General features: G+C 42.4%; 3 protein-coding genes across 3 annotated transcripts; 2 read left to right on the top strand and 1 right to left on the bottom strand.

Moving 5' to 3' along the window:
- The first annotated feature begins 98 nt into the window (after positions 1 to 98).
- Positions 99 to 1,869, top strand: LOC6608001 (NSFL1 cofactor p47). Its single transcript, XM_002032713.2, has 5 exons — positions 99 to 279; positions 371 to 573; positions 630 to 1,058; positions 1,193 to 1,537; positions 1,599 to 1,869. The coding sequence occupies exons 1-5, from the start codon at positions 178 to 180 to the stop codon at positions 1,729 to 1,731; spliced, it is 1,212 nt and encodes a 403-aa protein (XP_002032749.2). The 5' UTR covers positions 99 to 177; the 3' UTR covers positions 1,732 to 1,869.
- An 11-nt stretch (positions 1,870 to 1,880) lies between these two features.
- On the bottom strand, positions 1,881 to 3,358 carry LOC6607999. Its single transcript, XM_002032711.2, has one exon. It carries the CDS (start codon positions 3,275 to 3,277, stop codon positions 1,964 to 1,966), a length of 1,314 nt encoding a protein of 437 aa, XP_002032747.1. The 5' UTR covers positions 3,278 to 3,358; the 3' UTR covers positions 1,881 to 1,963.
- A 365-nt stretch (positions 3,359 to 3,723) lies between these two features.
- Positions 3,724 to 6,677, top strand: LOC116800302 (WD repeat-containing protein CG11141). Its single transcript, XM_032714310.1, has 4 exons — positions 3,724 to 4,074; positions 4,164 to 4,448; positions 4,517 to 5,604; positions 5,661 to 6,677. The coding sequence occupies exons 1-4, from the start codon at positions 3,856 to 3,858 to the stop codon at positions 6,199 to 6,201; spliced, it is 2,133 nt and encodes a 710-aa protein (XP_032570201.1). The 5' UTR covers positions 3,724 to 3,855; the 3' UTR covers positions 6,202 to 6,677.
- Positions 6,678 to 15,879: the final 9,202 nt, after the last annotated feature.

Here is a 15,879-nt window from a genome sequence, read left to right as displayed (position 1 = left end):
GAGCGGTGTGACCAGCGCTGACGAAAAACGCTCGCTTGTCAACACTGCTGGCAGCTTTACGATCTTTGGAGGTGGGTACACACTGGCTGGCACAGGCATTTTCTCTTGTGGGTCACACTGGTGTGCGTTTTTTTGTCAATCATTTGCTGCTGAAAATAAATTAAAAACACAGGTAAAATGGCCGCGCGCGGCGATTTGATAGCACAGTTCATTGAGATCACCGGCACCGACGAGAACGTGGCCAGGTTCTACCTGTCCAGCTGCGACTGGGACATCGAGGTGAGCTTTCGCCCAACCGGCGACAACAATGATGCAGCAAATGCACAAAGTTCTAAGGCGTTCAATAATTGTGCGAATTTTACGGCTTCAGCACGCGCTGGGCAACTACTGGAGCACCCAGGCTGACTTGCCGGTTCCGGTGCCGACGGTGGGCCACGCGGACAACCCCAAACCAAAGCCGACTTCGAGTAGCGGAGCAAGTGCATCGGCATCCGCTGCTGGTGCGGACGCAGCCACCGCTACCTCGTCAGCTTCGGTGGACATCGCACCGGCAGCGACCAAGGCCAAGCCAAAGTAAGCGATAAGAGTTGCAAGGTTCGCGATGAGTAGTAACTCTAATTCCTCGCCAGATTCGCAACGCTTAGCGACATGTCGAAGGAGTCGTCTAGCGACGATGACCAGCAGGCCTTCTATGCCGGCGGCTCAGATCGCTCAGGCCAGCAAGTGCTGGGCCCGCCCAAGCGCAAGAACTTCCGGGAGCAGCTCACCGACATGATGCGTTCTGCGCAGGAGCAAAACATCGCAGAGGTGGGGCCATCCACCAGCAGCGGCAGTGCCAGCGGAGGATCTGGCGGCGCCGTCTGGGGCCAGGGCATGCGGCTGGGCATGACCGATAATGACCACACGGCTGTGGGCACCAAAAAACCGGCTGCGACCAGCGAAAACAAGCCGGTTGTGGTGTTAAAGCTCTGGAGCCAGGGCTTCTCCATCGATGGCGGCGAGCTGCGTCACTATGACGATCCGCAGAACAAGGAATTCCTAGAGACTGTCATGCGCGGGTAAGTGGCACTCATTCCAATTGTTAATATGCTAGCAGAAGCGTATGTATGTGCATTCCGTAAAAAATGTATAAATAATGTATAAATTTTGAGGTATAACTTCAAGCTCAATAATCGAACGTACACTCTTCTAGGGAAATTCCGCAAGAGCTGTTGGAAATGGGCCGTATGGTCAATGTGGATGTAGAGGACCACCGTCACGAGGACTTCAAACGCCAGCCAGTTCCGCAGACTTTTAAGGGATCGGGCCAGAAGCTGGGCAGTCCCGTGGCCAATTTGGTCACGGAAGCGCCAACAGTGCCAGTGGCATTGTCGCCCGGCGAAGCTGCCAACCAGGAGGCCAGTGCCCGTGATGCCATCAACTTAAATTCCGAAGCACCGTCCACTACGCTGCAGATTCGCCTGGCGGACGGTTCGCGTCTAGCTGCGCAGTTTAATCTTTCGCACACCGTCTCCGACATACGTCGCTTCATCCAAACGTAAGTCACTGATTTCGGAGACCCAGCCAAGTGATTAACCTAAGCGCAATTCGCTTTGCAGTGCACGCCCTCAGTACTCAACTAGTAACTTCATCCTGGTGTCCTCGTTCCCCACTCGCGAGCTGAGCGACGACAATTCCACCATCGAGAAGGCTGGCCTCAAGAACGCGGCTCTCATGCAGCGCCTCAAGTAACTAACTATAAGTCAAGTACGCGTATATGCGCTCTCAGCGATGGGGGCAACAACCTATGAAATAAAACTGGATTTGGTGAAGTCGGGAAACCTATTCGGTCCGATCCGATGCCTATAATTATCTACGATATATACAATATACCAAAGTTGTGTGCTTACTTGTATTCTCTTTATGGCAGTCAAGTAATCTCTCAAAACTACATGTATTTAAATCTCAACCTAAACGTACGCTCCTAGATGAGTAGCTCCACCTCGTTGCGGAGCACGTTGATGTGCTCCATAAAGTCCTCGCGAACTGCGTTCCGCCAGTCGTGCAGGCCATCGCTGCCCACATGGTCGCAGTCCACGTAGCGGTGCACGAATCCGGTTGATAACGATAGTTCCACATCGGATGTACTGGCCAAGAGCTGCGCCGGCGGCAGCTCCAGGCGATTCAGCAATGTTTTGAACTCAGATCTGCGCTCCGGGTCGTACTGAACGTTGTCGGGTAACAGTTTCTTCTTCTCATCGAAGCACACGGACATGGTTGCCAGTTCAAAGCGCGTGATCTCGGAGGAGAAGTGTCGCAGCTGCTGCTGGAGCGATCCCTTCGCCTGGTCCCCAGAGAACTTTGAGTTGGGGAAGAACAGCTCGTTGGGGCGGAGTAGAAGGGTGAAGCCGGCGTGGTTCACATTTCGCAGCAGGCAGTCCGTGAGTAATAGTTGGTGGATCCGCGAACGTGTGCCGTTGGTCTGCTGGAAGGGAAAGTTAAACGGCAGGCCATACAGGTGGATGTTGGTGCGCTCCAACAGGTGCAGCACCTCCTCGGGCAGTTCATCGTGGTTGTAGACCAGGAAATGCTCTATTCCCATGGCCTGGTGGAACAGGAAGAACTGCAGCAAAGCATTTTCACTACGTGCGAACTTGGAGGTCATGTTGAAGCCAACGAGATCAACGCAAACGGTGGCTGGTAGGCGGTGCGCTACAGCTACCACATTGTCGTCGCTCTTCTTGCTCGCTGGTTTAAGGTTTCGCAGACGCAGCCTCACTGGACTCCTGGTGGTTGTTATGTCCGTGAAGGAGACACTGCCGGGCTGACCGAAATCTCGGCTCACCTGGCAGAAGAAGTGATAGCTGGTGAAGTTGGAAGACTTGTCATCTACAAGGCTCTCAATGGAGTCCCTCTGAAAACGAAACTTCCCCTGCACACTGCGTCCGCCCAGAAGGTCCAGGCTGCAGCGGAAGTCGACCACTGCTCCTTTTTTTCCGACCACCAGAACGTGGGCTTCGCCGCCGGCCACCAGTTCGTTGCGCATCCAGAAGGCGGAGTAGGCATGGAAGGAGTCTCCGATCACCTGCCACACGGGCAGAGGGCGCCACAGCACCTGCGCTCCGTCCTCCTTGGTTCCGTTCTCCAGGCGCCGGAGGACAGCGGCATCGTTGCGTCCGAAGAAGTTCACGTACTTGAGCACGTACTTGAGGCGATTGTTCTCGGTCTTGTACATCAGCAGGATGCTCACGCTGAGGCAGGAGATGAGCAGCAGCACCAGCTGCTGGTATTTCCGCATCCTCGTCCGTAAATCTTGATGCAAGTAAAACAAAAACAATTAACAATACACTCCCTAAATTGATCCCGCCAGCAACAGCTGATTTCCAGGGCTGGCAGATGCTCGAATTATATTCAGAACGTTTGGCGGTGAATTCAAAAGTCCACGTTGAGCCAAGTTGCTGCAAATTTTTTTTTTTTCATATTTGGTCGAACTGGATAAAGTAATCACCGAACCAAAAACATGTTAGCTTGGATTTTATAGTTCCAGTCCAGCTCGTTGAGCAAATCAACGATCTGTATACGTTCGTTAGACATCTTGAATCAAAAAGAAATTCGTTATATGTTATCTTTCTATGTGCAATATTTTCAGTAAATTTACAAATAAGCATCAAAGTTATTGTGGAAGCTCGCAATTTTAAATGACCCTCCCAACAGAGCTGCCCACTTTTATGTATATAGCGGGCGTTGCCACATGCCAGCAGCTCGGTTTTGTTGATTGTTGTGTTGAGCCAGAGCAAAAAGGAAACACCGATAAAAGGAGAGAACTGCGAAATCCGGAAGTCCCCGTCCTGAGGCGCAATTTCCCCCAGCAAGGACATGGCCAGCAGCAAGGAGTTGTGCTCCATCCGGGAGTGGGCGCCGCTCACGGAGGTCATCGAGCGGATTCCGGCGCGCCTGCAGCGCGGATTCTTTCCGGCGAATCTCAACCTGACCTGTGTGGATGCCACCGAGGAGTTCCTGGCCATGGGCAGCGACGCGGGCATCGTGTTCTGGTATAATCGCCACACGGGAGAGATGCAGAAGCTAAAGGCGGAGGTATGCTTCATGATGACTCATTCTCGTTCCCCGGGCGTGCGTGTGGTTCCCCCATTAACTCAACTTCGCTCTACCCCTTCTCCTTCTAGGTGGCCACTCGGATTACGTGCGTGCGGGTCGTCAATTCCGTGGAGTACATGGTTGCGGCTGGGTGCGCCAACGGGCAGGTGAGCATCTTCCAGATACAGAAGGAGCTGCCACGGGACCTCGATTTGGTGGCTCCTTGCACCAAGAGTCGGCCTATTGAGCGGTACACTATCCGGGATCTGCACAAGTGCGTTATCAGCTGCTGTGAGTGGTCCAAAAACGGGATGAAGCTCTACTCCGGCGATCGCCAGGGAGTGGTGGTGCTCACGGAGCTTGATTACCAGGCGGTAAGGAGCCATCCTTTATATTTAAATGTTTAAATTAAGCAATTGCTTATTGTGACCGTTGAATGCAGCACCTCAGCAAGTCGGTGGAGATCCTGAGCGAGGCATACGAGATCGTACAGCTTAGCGTGCGGCAGAGCCACCTACTGGTGGCCACCCTCTACCGTTGCATCGTATGCCAGCTGGACGCTCAAACCTCTCAGTGGAACATCACGCAGGTGGGAAAGAAGGATCGCAAGCAGCTCATCGACTGCGGGGCCATCTTTCTGAAGAAGCAGGAAGCAAATAAGCCGCAACTAGTCTGCGGACGTCCTGGCCTGCGCTTCTGGGTGGCAGACGCCGCGGGAAATGTGTCCAAAACAGTGCTATTCCGAGATGCCGTTCTGCGCAGTCCCACCTGGGAAATACCTATTCTGAATCCCAAGCAGCGCAGTGAGCCGTCCAGTACCCACCACACCACTGCGTCCACATCTTCGACTAGACCTGCTGGACCGGCAGATGGCGATGCGGGCTACGTGGCTAGCAGCAACTTCCGGCAACTATATCTCTACGATGGCCACGACTCACTACTGGTAACACACGACGATGCAACTCTGTACATACTCAACTTGGAGCGACTCAAAGTAGAAGCCGTTGCGCGAGGATTCCGGAAGATCCTTGATTTCTGCGTCTGTGGAAAAGAGATCTTCGTGCTGGAGGGCAATCGAACATTGCTGCGTCTAGCTCCGTTGCCGGAACCACCAAACAAAACGGCCAAAGTCATCTTCAATCCCCTGATGCCGCCTCCAGTTCCGGTTCTAGGATCGCACCTATCACAATTGGAGTCGCCGATGGAGCTTCATGCGGAGCCCGTTCTTCAAAACGCAGAGGAGTGTTTCGAGCTTTCACCGGGGGAGCAACTGAACCTGAATGTGCCCATCGAAATAGCTGTGGAGTCGCCACTGACTCAACAAAATCGCCGCTTGGATATCTTCCGCCGCATCGGAGAAATGGACTTCGAGCAGTCCATCGTGCACACCACCCGCAAGACATCCGTAGGCAAACCGCCCGAGGCCAGTGGTGTGGGAATTGTTGAGATTGGCCATGAGACCCATGAGCATCGGCTGCCGCTTACCAATGCCGCCACTCTAATGGAGGCGAGCTACTGCCAAATAGAGAAGTAAGTAAATCATATGTATTAAACTTCATATTTGATATTAACATGGTTACCCCTAGCAATGGTCTGGCCTCTCCGCTGGACATGAAGACAGCCTTCCTTCAGCATCTGCCCGATGCGCTAAGTCCCACCACCTTGCAGAAGACCGTTGCGGAAAAGGCAAAGACCCTGGCCGCCGAGCTAGATCTGCCCGAGGTGCATCTAGCCCCGTTATCGCAGGAGGAGCTTCATGCTGTCCAGGCTCAGACCCCCCAACTAAGCGACCCGCTGATCAGGTGCTATCCAACGCACCTGGAAGAGGCCAGTGTCCAAACGAGTTCGCCGGAAAATCCAACCAACCCAGCAGATGATTATCATGTAGGCGAGCCCGTAGACGGGATACGGTCATTTGGCGTCTCCAAGCGTAAGATGGCTCCGCTTAAGTTCGTCATGAGCCAGCCAAAGCCGACTCTGAAGTTGGAAGAGAACAGGGATGAGGAGGAGTACACCAGCTTCCTACCCGATTTTAGGCGGGCTGGCGATCCACTGGCGAGCCACAAGGAAACGCCAGCCACGAGTGACTCAAACACCTCCAGCGAGTGGGAGTTTTTGGACAACTAGTTCAGTATTAGAATTAAGTGCATACTCATTCGATTCCATTTGCATTTTCGCACTTTATTCTCCTTGTTTCTATGTTTGCAAAAGTGTTGTGTTTATCAGATTGTGTTCACACATGAACACGAATATAGTTAAAGACTTACAATTTTGGGCTCCGTTCATATCTTATGTAAATGAATCGAGAGCGATAAATTATATTTAGGATTTTGTTATCTAAGGCGACATGGGTGCATTGCTCAAAAACATGTAATTTAAGTGCACACTACATGAGTCAGTCACTTGAGATCGTTCCCCGCCTCCTAAAATAGTCCCTTAGTGGGAGACCACAGATAAGGTCCTCGCCGCTCAAGATAGGCAGATGTGCCCGAGCGTGGGACCTCGATAAGGCGGGGACTATTTACTTAGGCCTCTGCGTAGGCCATTTACTTTAAGATGCGATTCTCATGTCACCTATTTAAACCGAAGATATTTCCAAATAAAAGGAGTTTCTTACAAAAACTCAACGAGTAAGGTCTTCTTATTTGGGATTTTACATTTGGTCAATCGAGCCTTTAATCGACTCTGCAGTTTCCCCCTACCAAAGGTAAGGAACTCAGAGAAAGGCCAGCTCCTTTAAGCATCTTACAGCTAAAGGTAGCAAAAATAAGTGACTCTTGTTTCCCCCTACCAAAGGTAAGGAACAGAGTATAAATATAAAAAGCAAAAAGATACAAAAGAATCTTTTATGTTTTAAAACAAGCACCTTATAGTCTATAGCTAAAGGTTGCTTTGTGTACCATTATAAATTGTGGTAAGGCGTGCTTGAGGCCATACATCAGCAATTGTGAAATTAAAAAGTGCATAACAACAGTGCCTTATAAATGCTCTAATAGCATTAAATCAGCTCATAAATAGAGTGCAGTGTATATGCCAAAAGAGCATAAATGCCGAAATAAATGGCTAAAAAACAAAAAATCTGACTGGACTACAAAAATAATAAAACGTGCCAAATAAAAAAAAAAAAAAATCATCTTTAAACATCAAAGGAGCCTCTACCAGCAGCAGAAGCAGCAACAACAGCAGCAGCAGAAGCAGCAACAGCAGTAGCAACAGCAGCAACAACAGCAGCAACAGCAGCAGCAACAACAACGACATCAGCTAAGTCAAAACAAGAATTTTCTGTTTATCCAAACACACATATATATATAAATACATATAAAATACATATACACGTACTATATATATTAAGAAATTACAAAAAATTTTCAAAATGATGTCAGAAAAGACTATTCAATTCCTTAAGAAGCAGTCCGAAATTATTTTGGAAATTAGAAAGTTGGAAGTAAAACCAACATTAACAGATGTAGAAATTCTAAAATTAAATGAGCTTCAAAAATGTTTCATTGCTAATCATAGCAATTTGTTAAAGATCGGCGTTGTCGATCATGAATATTTTAACGCGAAGCAGTATGATTTAATAATGATGGTGTTAGAAAAAATTAAAAATAAAAATGAAAAAATTAAGGGCGAGTCGGTAGAAAACACTTTCCCTAAATCAAACACTGTCCCTAAATCAAACCCTCCCCCTACATTAAACCTTGAAATGTGTGGTCACCCTGAAAAAGAGGGTATAGCACAAAACAACGCTTTAAAAGTAGAGCAGGCATTTCGAAATAATGTTGGCCAATTTCGAGTATATCTAGAAGATACGTCTAAACTAATAGACAGTAGTCCAGATTTCCTTAAAATAAGGAAAAATAAAATTGAATTTTTATGGCATAAAATAGATAACCTGATTGAACAGGTGAATAGTCATTTTGAGAGCTCGCTATTCGAAGAAGAAATTAGCGAACTTGAATTTGACAAACAAAATATTCTTACAGCCATTAATAGTCGACTCAGTGGCACAATAAATAAAGCTGAAATGTCGACGGTTGTTAAGGCGGAGGAGTTACCAACCCTGCCTAAAATACAGATTCCCACTTTCTTTGGTGATTCCAAAGAATGGGATCTTTTTAATGAACTCTTTACAGAGCTCATACATGTGAGAGAGGATCTCAGTCCTTCTCTCAAATTTAATTATCTAAAGTCAGCATTAAAAGGAGAAGCCAGAAATGTGGTTACTCATTTACTGCTCGGCTCTGGAGAAAATTATGAAGCCACTTGGGAGTTTTTGACCAAGCGATATGAGAATAAAAGAAACATATTCTCAGATCATATGAATAGGCTTATGGATATGCCAAATTTAAATTTAGAATCCAATAAGCAAATAAAGACATTTATTGACACGATTAACGAGTCAATTTATATTATAAAATTAAAGGCACAATTACCAGAAGATGTGGATGCAATTTTCGCTCACATAATTCTTCGGAAATTCAATAAAGAATCACTCAATTTATATGAAAGCCATGTTAAAAAGACAAAAGAAATACAGGCACTTTCTGATGTCATGGACTTTTTAGAGCAAAGGCTCAATTCTATATCATCATTCTCACAGGAAGTAAAACCTGTAAAGAAAATGATTAATAATAACAAGAATAAAAATTATAGTGACAATTGTGCATATTGCAAACTACCAGGGCATTATTTAATTCAATGCCATAAATTTAAAATAATGAATCCAGCAGAACGGTCTGACTGGGTAAGAAAAAATGGGATTTGCCTAAGATGTCTGAGGCATCCGTTTGGTAAAAAATGTATAAGCGAGCAGCTTTGTTCGACTTGTCGTAAACCTCACCACACGTTACTTCACTTTGCAGGTCATAATCCAGAAAAAGTGAATACGTGTAGAACAACAGGTCAAGCCTTGTTGGCCACGGCCTTGATTCAAGTAAAGTCGAGGTATGGAGGCTTTGAACAATTAAGAGCATTGATTGATAGTGGCTCTCAAAGCACAATTATTTGGATGGATGCCTGCTAAACAGAGGCACTTTTGCACTAATGATCAATTTATCGTCGATGAATAAACCCCTGGCTGTTAACAGTGTATACACCTCCTTAAGTTCCGTACCTGACCGTTTTCCTGGAATTACTAGGTTCTCCGAAAGACTCTGCTGAATTTTGGCAATTTCTTTTTTAAGCTGATTTGGCCTGAGAATATTTGTATTTAGCCTACCGTGATTAATATCAATCAACAGGCTTATAATGCCTGCTTGAATTTTTTCGCCTTCTTCAATCAATGAGTGTAGCTGTTTCGTAATCATAAAGAATTTTATTGATTCCTTATAAACATAATAATTTTCTTTAAGAACTTCTGTCATGTTCTCAATTCTTATTTGCATACTTCTAAAATTGGAGTTAACATCTTCTGTTGTTCTCTTTAATAGATTAGAAGTTGAATCAACCACAGATGTTTGTTTTTGAATTAGTTTATCAAGGTTGTTCTGGTTATCTAACAAATTCTTCATATTTTCTTCTAATTGCTCTCTATCATCTTCATCCATTATACCAAATAAAATATGATACAAGGAACCCATAAATTCGAAAGGAGCACGCTTGCTTCTAGATCTAGACTGCATCATAAACAATTTATTGTTTTCTTCAAGTTCCGATAACTGACTTTGCATATTATCTAAGACTAGACTACATTGCTCTTCAAAGCTATGAAGTCTTTCGCAAACTTTCCTCATACTTTGTATAAGCGCATTACCCTTTGTTAACATTTTAAAATATGGATCCATTTTATAATAGATAACCAAATTCCAAGAAGTACTCACAATCTCAACATCTCCTAGCGGGTCTAGATATATTGCTGAGGTTTTATTTATTTTGTCTATAGAATATCTTGGTGCTATATCTTTAGGTAATGCGCTAGAAACTTGACAACTTAACACAAACAACAACATTGCCATAATGATTCCGATCTTGGACATTCCCGATGTCGCTCTAGTTCGTCTTTTTGGCTCTTGGTCAGCCTCATTTTTGTCAACAGACTTTATTCCTTCCAAGGGACAAATTTTAGTAATGGGTCTAGTGATATATCCTTCCTGCATCTTTACTTTAGCCACTCGGACCTTATCATCATTCCCCTTATGCACCTTTTCCACCTTTCCTAAAGGCCATCTTGCAGGATGACAATTCTCATCCTTTAATAAAACTATTTGCCCTTCTTCTATATTAGGAATTTCCTTTTTCCATTTATTCCTTTGCTGGAGCGTATGCAAATATTCACTTTTCCACTTAACCCAGAAATCTTTCTTCATTTTTTGGATAAGTCTCCACCTATCCAAATTTCCGATTTTTTCATCTTCCATTGGTTCGACTATTTCTAAAGGTGGTCTTCCAATTAAAAAATGACCTGGTGTTAAAACTTCTTGTTGGTCCTTCTCACTAACTATAGTGTATAATGGCCTTGAATTTAAGCATGCTTCTATTTGACATAAAAGAGTTGACATTTCTTCGTAAGTCAAAATAGTGTCGCCGATTATACGCTTTAAATGGTATTTCATTGACTTAACTCCAGCTTCCCAAATACCTCCGAAGTGAGGTCCTGCCGGGGGAATAAAATGCCAATCAATCCTGTCCTTTTCAAGCTGCGCTGCAATCGTTATATTTTCTTGTATTGCATTAAATAACTCTTGATCTAATTTTCTTGCAGCTCCTACAAAATTTGTTCCGTTGTCTGAATAGATATTGGAACATTTTCCCCGTCTAGCAATAAATCTTCTGAGTGCTGCTAAAAATGCGTCTGAAGTTAGATCGCTTACCATTTCTAAGTGTATGGCTTTGGTGGCCATGCAAACGAATACAGCAACGTATCCTTTAAATGTTTTTTGGCCACGATTTTTTGAACATTTAACATAATAAGGACCTGCGTAATCTATTCCAGTATTAAGAAACGGGAATGTCATCGTCACTCTATATTTTGGCAAGTTACCCATTATTTGCTGAGCTGTATTTTGTTTATACCTTGCACACGTTACACATTCTCTTAAATACTTTTTCAACGAATTTTTCAACCCGAAAATCCAATACTTTCTTTGGATATAGTTTCGCATTAGGTTTATCCCTCCATGCAATGTTTCCTTATGAGCATTTTTTATTAATAAGCTTGTTAGGTGGCATTTTTCTAAAATGATTGGATGTTTAACATTAAATTCTGCATTGGAATTTTGCAATCTTCCTCCAACTCTTAGAACCCCATCCTTGTCCAAAAATGGATTCAATGACAATATTTTATTATTTGTCTTGATTTCCTTTTTGATTTTAAGGCACTTTATCTCTTGCCTAAACTGGTATTCTTGTTGTTTCTTAATAACAACTGTTTCCGCTATTCTTATCTCCTTTACTGAAATAATTGATGAATAGGCTTTATTTCTTGTTTTCATCTGCATGAATCTATTTATGTATGCTATTATACGTATAAGTTTTTCTATACTGGAATACCTTTCTATTAATTCGTAAATAGGATCATCTATTTTGTCATTTAATACCGTATTTATTAAGACAGGTTCTTCTACAGACTGCTGCCGAGGCCAAAGTTCTTTTGGGTCTGCTAGCCATTTCGGACCTTTCCACCAAAAATCACAGTTGATCAACTGGTTAGAATCCACTCCCCTGGATGCTAAATCTGCTGGATTATCCTCTGACTTAACATGATTCCATTCAGTATTTTTTAATTTCCGAATGTCATCCGTTCTTCTTTTTATAAATTTGATCTTACTTTGACCACTGTTAATCCATGCTAAGGTAATCGTGGAATCACTCCAAGCATAGATCTCCATTATATTGTCAATTGATCCTTTTAGTCTTTGGATTAATTCACTAAGCAGGTGAGCTGCACACAGCTCGAGTTTGGGAATTGTCTTCCTATTTTTTATAGGGTTGACTCTACTTTTGCTAGCTATTATATTAACATGAGGTCCTACTTTAGCATAGACTACTGCAGCATATGCTTTTTCGGAGGCGTCCGCAAATCCGTGAATCTGAATGACTGAAGAACTGTTTGAATTAATCCACCTTGGGATTCGAATATTCTCTAACAATAATAAATTTTCTTTATATTTTTCCCAATAATTTTTATCTTCTATGGATAATTCCTGATCCCATTCACTTTTATTTATCCAAAGTTTTTGAATAAAAAGTTTTCCTGAAACCGTGACTGGTGCCAACCATCCTAACGGATCAAATATTTTTGCTAGCGTTGATAACACAACGCGCTTATTTATATTTTTTGATTCATCATTACAATTTACGCTGAACTTAAATAAATCATTTTGAGGTTCCCATTTTAGTCCTAAAGTTTTAACACATTCATTTTCGATAATATTGAGAACCTTATTGTCCCCTGTGTCCTCCACAGTGGTTAATATTTCGGAATTGTTGGAAATCCATTTCCTTAAGTTGAATCCAACTTTCTGCAATTCATGGAGAATTAATGTTATTAATTTATTAGCTTCTTCTACCGAATCAGCTCCAGTCATTAGGTCATCCATATAGAAATCATTCCTAATTATTGCACTAATAACTTGGTTTTTACATTTATCTGCAATATCTACCAGAACCCTGGTAGCCAAATATGGTGCAGATGCAGTTCCGTAAGTGACTGTGGTTAATTTATATGTTTTAATTTTTTCTTTTGGAGAATTTCTCCATAAAATATATTGATATTTTTGATCATTATTATCTATTTTAATTTGTCGGTACATCTTTTCAATGTCTGCCGAAACAACAAATTCCCATTTTCTCCATTTAATAATAATGTCAAAAATATCTTTTTGAACTCGTGGCCCAACCCACATTATGTCGTTCAAACTTTTGTTATTCGTAGTTTTTGCTGAAGCATCAAAAACTACTCTCAATTTGGTCGTAAGGCTTGAATCTCTAATCACTGCCTGGTGCGGTAAAAAATATTTGCCTTCATCACTCACTTCAATCATGTGTCCTAAATCCATGTATTCATTCATGAATTTAGTGTAGTCAACCTTAAGTTTTTCATTTCTTTTTAGTTTTTTCTCCAGATTCATGTAACGAGCTATCGCTTGTTTCTTTGAATCTCCTAAGGTGACATCCTCCTTGAATGGAATTGACACAATGTATCGCCCATCTGAATCTTTTTTTGTCGTTTTGATAAATTTATTTTCACAGATTCAGCCTCTAAAGCCAGATAAAGCGGCGAACTGCATCTATAAAACAGTAGTCGACTCTAAAAGTTACTGGGTAGAGTTAGAAAAGAAAAGTAGTTGGTTGTTTAAGGTTCCTGCGAATTCAAAAGTCCGTCTGCAATGTACTGGCTCTCAAATTGAATTGTTTGATTTGCCTCAGCAAGGAGTTTTAAGCATTGCGCCATATTGTACGGCAAGAACCGACGATAAAATTCTAGTTGCCCACCATAACATTCAGTCCGAAAGTGAAGAATTATTATCAACACCTTATATAGGAGAAGTTAGTGAAGTGCCGAAGATTATTTGGGATCCGCTGAAACTATCAATATTAAATCATACTGAGGAATTTGAACGATTGAATAATGAAATTAAATTTATGAAAGAGAACCATCAAAAATTGAAAGATTTACATTTCCATCATATTTCCGGACATGCTGGATTAATTATTGCTTTAATACTAATGATAGTATTAATAATATATTTCATACGGAAATGTGCTGTGCAACAAAGAATGCAAGCAATAACCTTTGCAGGTCCGTTGCCAGTACTATAAATATCAATAGTAAATAAACAATAAAATAATATAACAAATAAAAATATACAGTCCACTATATCGTTGTTTAATAGAAAATGTACTTCTACATAGAAAAAGCAAAATGTTTAAAATAAGTTAATTGAGTACAAATTGTTGAATTAAAAATAATATAAACCATAATTGTAATCCAATAAAATTAAAAGCCAGAAAAACTAGGCCCATTGAAATCTTAGTTGCAAAATAAATGAACATATATCAAATAAATACAGTCCACTACTGTTATAAATGCAACTAATATACTAATGTACATCTCAGCTTTGCTGGCCCTTTGGCAGAATGTTCACACATGAACACGAATATAGTTAAAGACTTACAATTTTGGGCTCCGTTCATATCTTATGTAAATGAATCGAGAGCGATAAATTATATTTAGGATTTTGTTATCTAAGGCGACATGGGTGCATTGCTCAAAAACATGTAATTTAAGTGCACACTACATGAGTCAGTCACTTGAGATCGTTCCCCGCCTCCTAAAATAGTCCCTTAGTGGGAGACCACAGATAAGGTCCTCGCCGCTCAAGATAGGCAGATGTGCCCGAGCGTGGGACCTCGATAAGGCGGGGACTATTTACTTAGGCCTCTGCGTAGGCCATTTACTTTAAGATGCGATTCTCATGTCACCTATTTAAACCGAAGATATTTCCAAATAAAAGGAGTTTCTTACAAAAACTCAACGAGTAAAGTCTTCTTATTTGGGATTTTACAGATTGTGATCACCGTGATTTAGTTACTCTTTTTAGTGAAATTTACATAAGTGTACATAGTGTTAGACGTATCGTATACTGACCTCACCAGTATCTACATAAATACATATATTTCATGTTCGAAAGTAACCCAACCATTCTTCAACACTTGCTGATCCCAAAAATTGTATCGTTTAGCACCTAAGCACCAGTGTAAAATATTAGCCTTTATTTGATGTTATTGTACGCTTGTTTAAGATATTCGAATACTTTAAGTATTTGCTACTCAAGTTCAAGGTCGCTTTGCAATCACGAAATACATTTATTTGATACAAGTGCAAACATTTCGTCCAAAGGGTGTCCCCCCAGCAGGAAATGGATACGGACTGATACCGCGTACTTGGTCGTTGCTTTTTTTCTGGAACTACGTGTCAGACTTGAGCCGGCGATAGAGTTGCATGTGAGGGAAACGAGACGCCCACGCCCACACCCACTGCAGCATGTGCCCGGTGCCCGGTCTGCTGATTGCTCCAGCGTAGCAATTCGGTATGGAACCTTCTTGATCTGCAGTGCAAACGGACCGGCCCACTGCATTGATTGATCAACAAATAGTAATTCGAGCTCCCTTCGCACTCAATTGGCTGCAATAATGGAAAGTTTTGAGAAGTTTCGCTTACATCTGGCTTCCAGAAGATTCGACGAAGCCTTCTGCCTGCTCTCACGGGAAGACTCAGCTAAATGGTACCGGAAAATTGAATTCTACTCATGCATGTATGCAGTTCCAATCGAACAGATGGTAATGAGATTTTTTGCTTATTGCTTATAATTATGATGATGTAATGATGTAGGGAGGCTAAGGGAGCTTTTAGACCTAATGGAGGACATTCATATCCGTACCTCATCGGTCAGTAAAGAATTGTATCTATGTATAAATATAAAATATAAAATCAAGAGAGAAGCTATATTCGATCTCCTCGACTATCAGATACCAGTTACTAAGCTAGTGGGAATGGGAGGGAAAATTTGAGAATTTTTTGATATACTTATAAAAGTCGGCAAGTAAAATCGCACGAAGTAGGCGTGGCCAGAGGTGGCGTCACCAGAATGCATTCTTAATCTATACTTTCTAGCTTCTATAGTTCAGGTGATCCTGCGCTCATACGGACAGACAAACGGACACTCATACGGACATTTCCAGATTGACTACGATAGCGGTCCTGATCAAGAATATAAATATTCTATTGCCTAATAACCTTATTCGAAAATATTTTTAAACATTAGTTCACTTTTTTCTTGCCCTTTTGTTTTTAAAATAAAG

Source organism: Drosophila sechellia, chromosome 2R, assembly GCF_004382195.2.
Source record: "Drosophila sechellia strain sech25 chromosome 2R, ASM438219v1, whole genome shotgun sequence".
NCBI classification, from domain to species: domain Eukaryota; kingdom Metazoa; phylum Arthropoda; class Insecta; order Diptera; family Drosophilidae; genus Drosophila; species Drosophila sechellia.
Note: the sequence above shows the minus strand (reverse complement) of the source record. Positions and strands in the feature narration are given on the sequence as shown.

Coding starts and splice junctions, on each gene's coding strand:
- LOC6608001 (XM_002032713.2), top strand. CDS start 178: ATGGCCGCGCGCGGCGATTTGATAGCACAGTTCATTGAGATCACCGGC. Junction 1,059..1,192: donor CTAGAGACTGTCATGCGCGG/GTAAGTGGCACT, acceptor ACACTCTTCTAG/GGAAATTCCGCAAGAGCTGT. Junction 1,538..1,598: donor ATACGTCGCTTCATCCAAAC/GTAAGTCACTGA, acceptor TTCGCTTTGCAG/TGCACGCCCTCAGTACTCAA.
- LOC6607999 (XM_002032711.2), bottom strand. CDS start 3,277: ATGCGGAAATACCAGCAGCTGGTGCTGCTGCTCATCTCCTGCCTCAGC.
- LOC116800302 (XM_032714310.1), top strand. CDS start 3,856: ATGGCCAGCAGCAAGGAGTTGTGCTCCATCCGGGAGTGGGCGCCGCTC. Junction 4,075..4,163: donor TGCAGAAGCTAAAGGCGGAG/GTATGCTTCATG, acceptor TTCTCCTTCTAG/GTGGCCACTCGGATTACGTG. Junction 5,605..5,660: donor AGCTACTGCCAAATAGAGAA/GTAAGTAAATCA, acceptor GGTTACCCCTAG/CAATGGTCTGGCCTCTCCGC.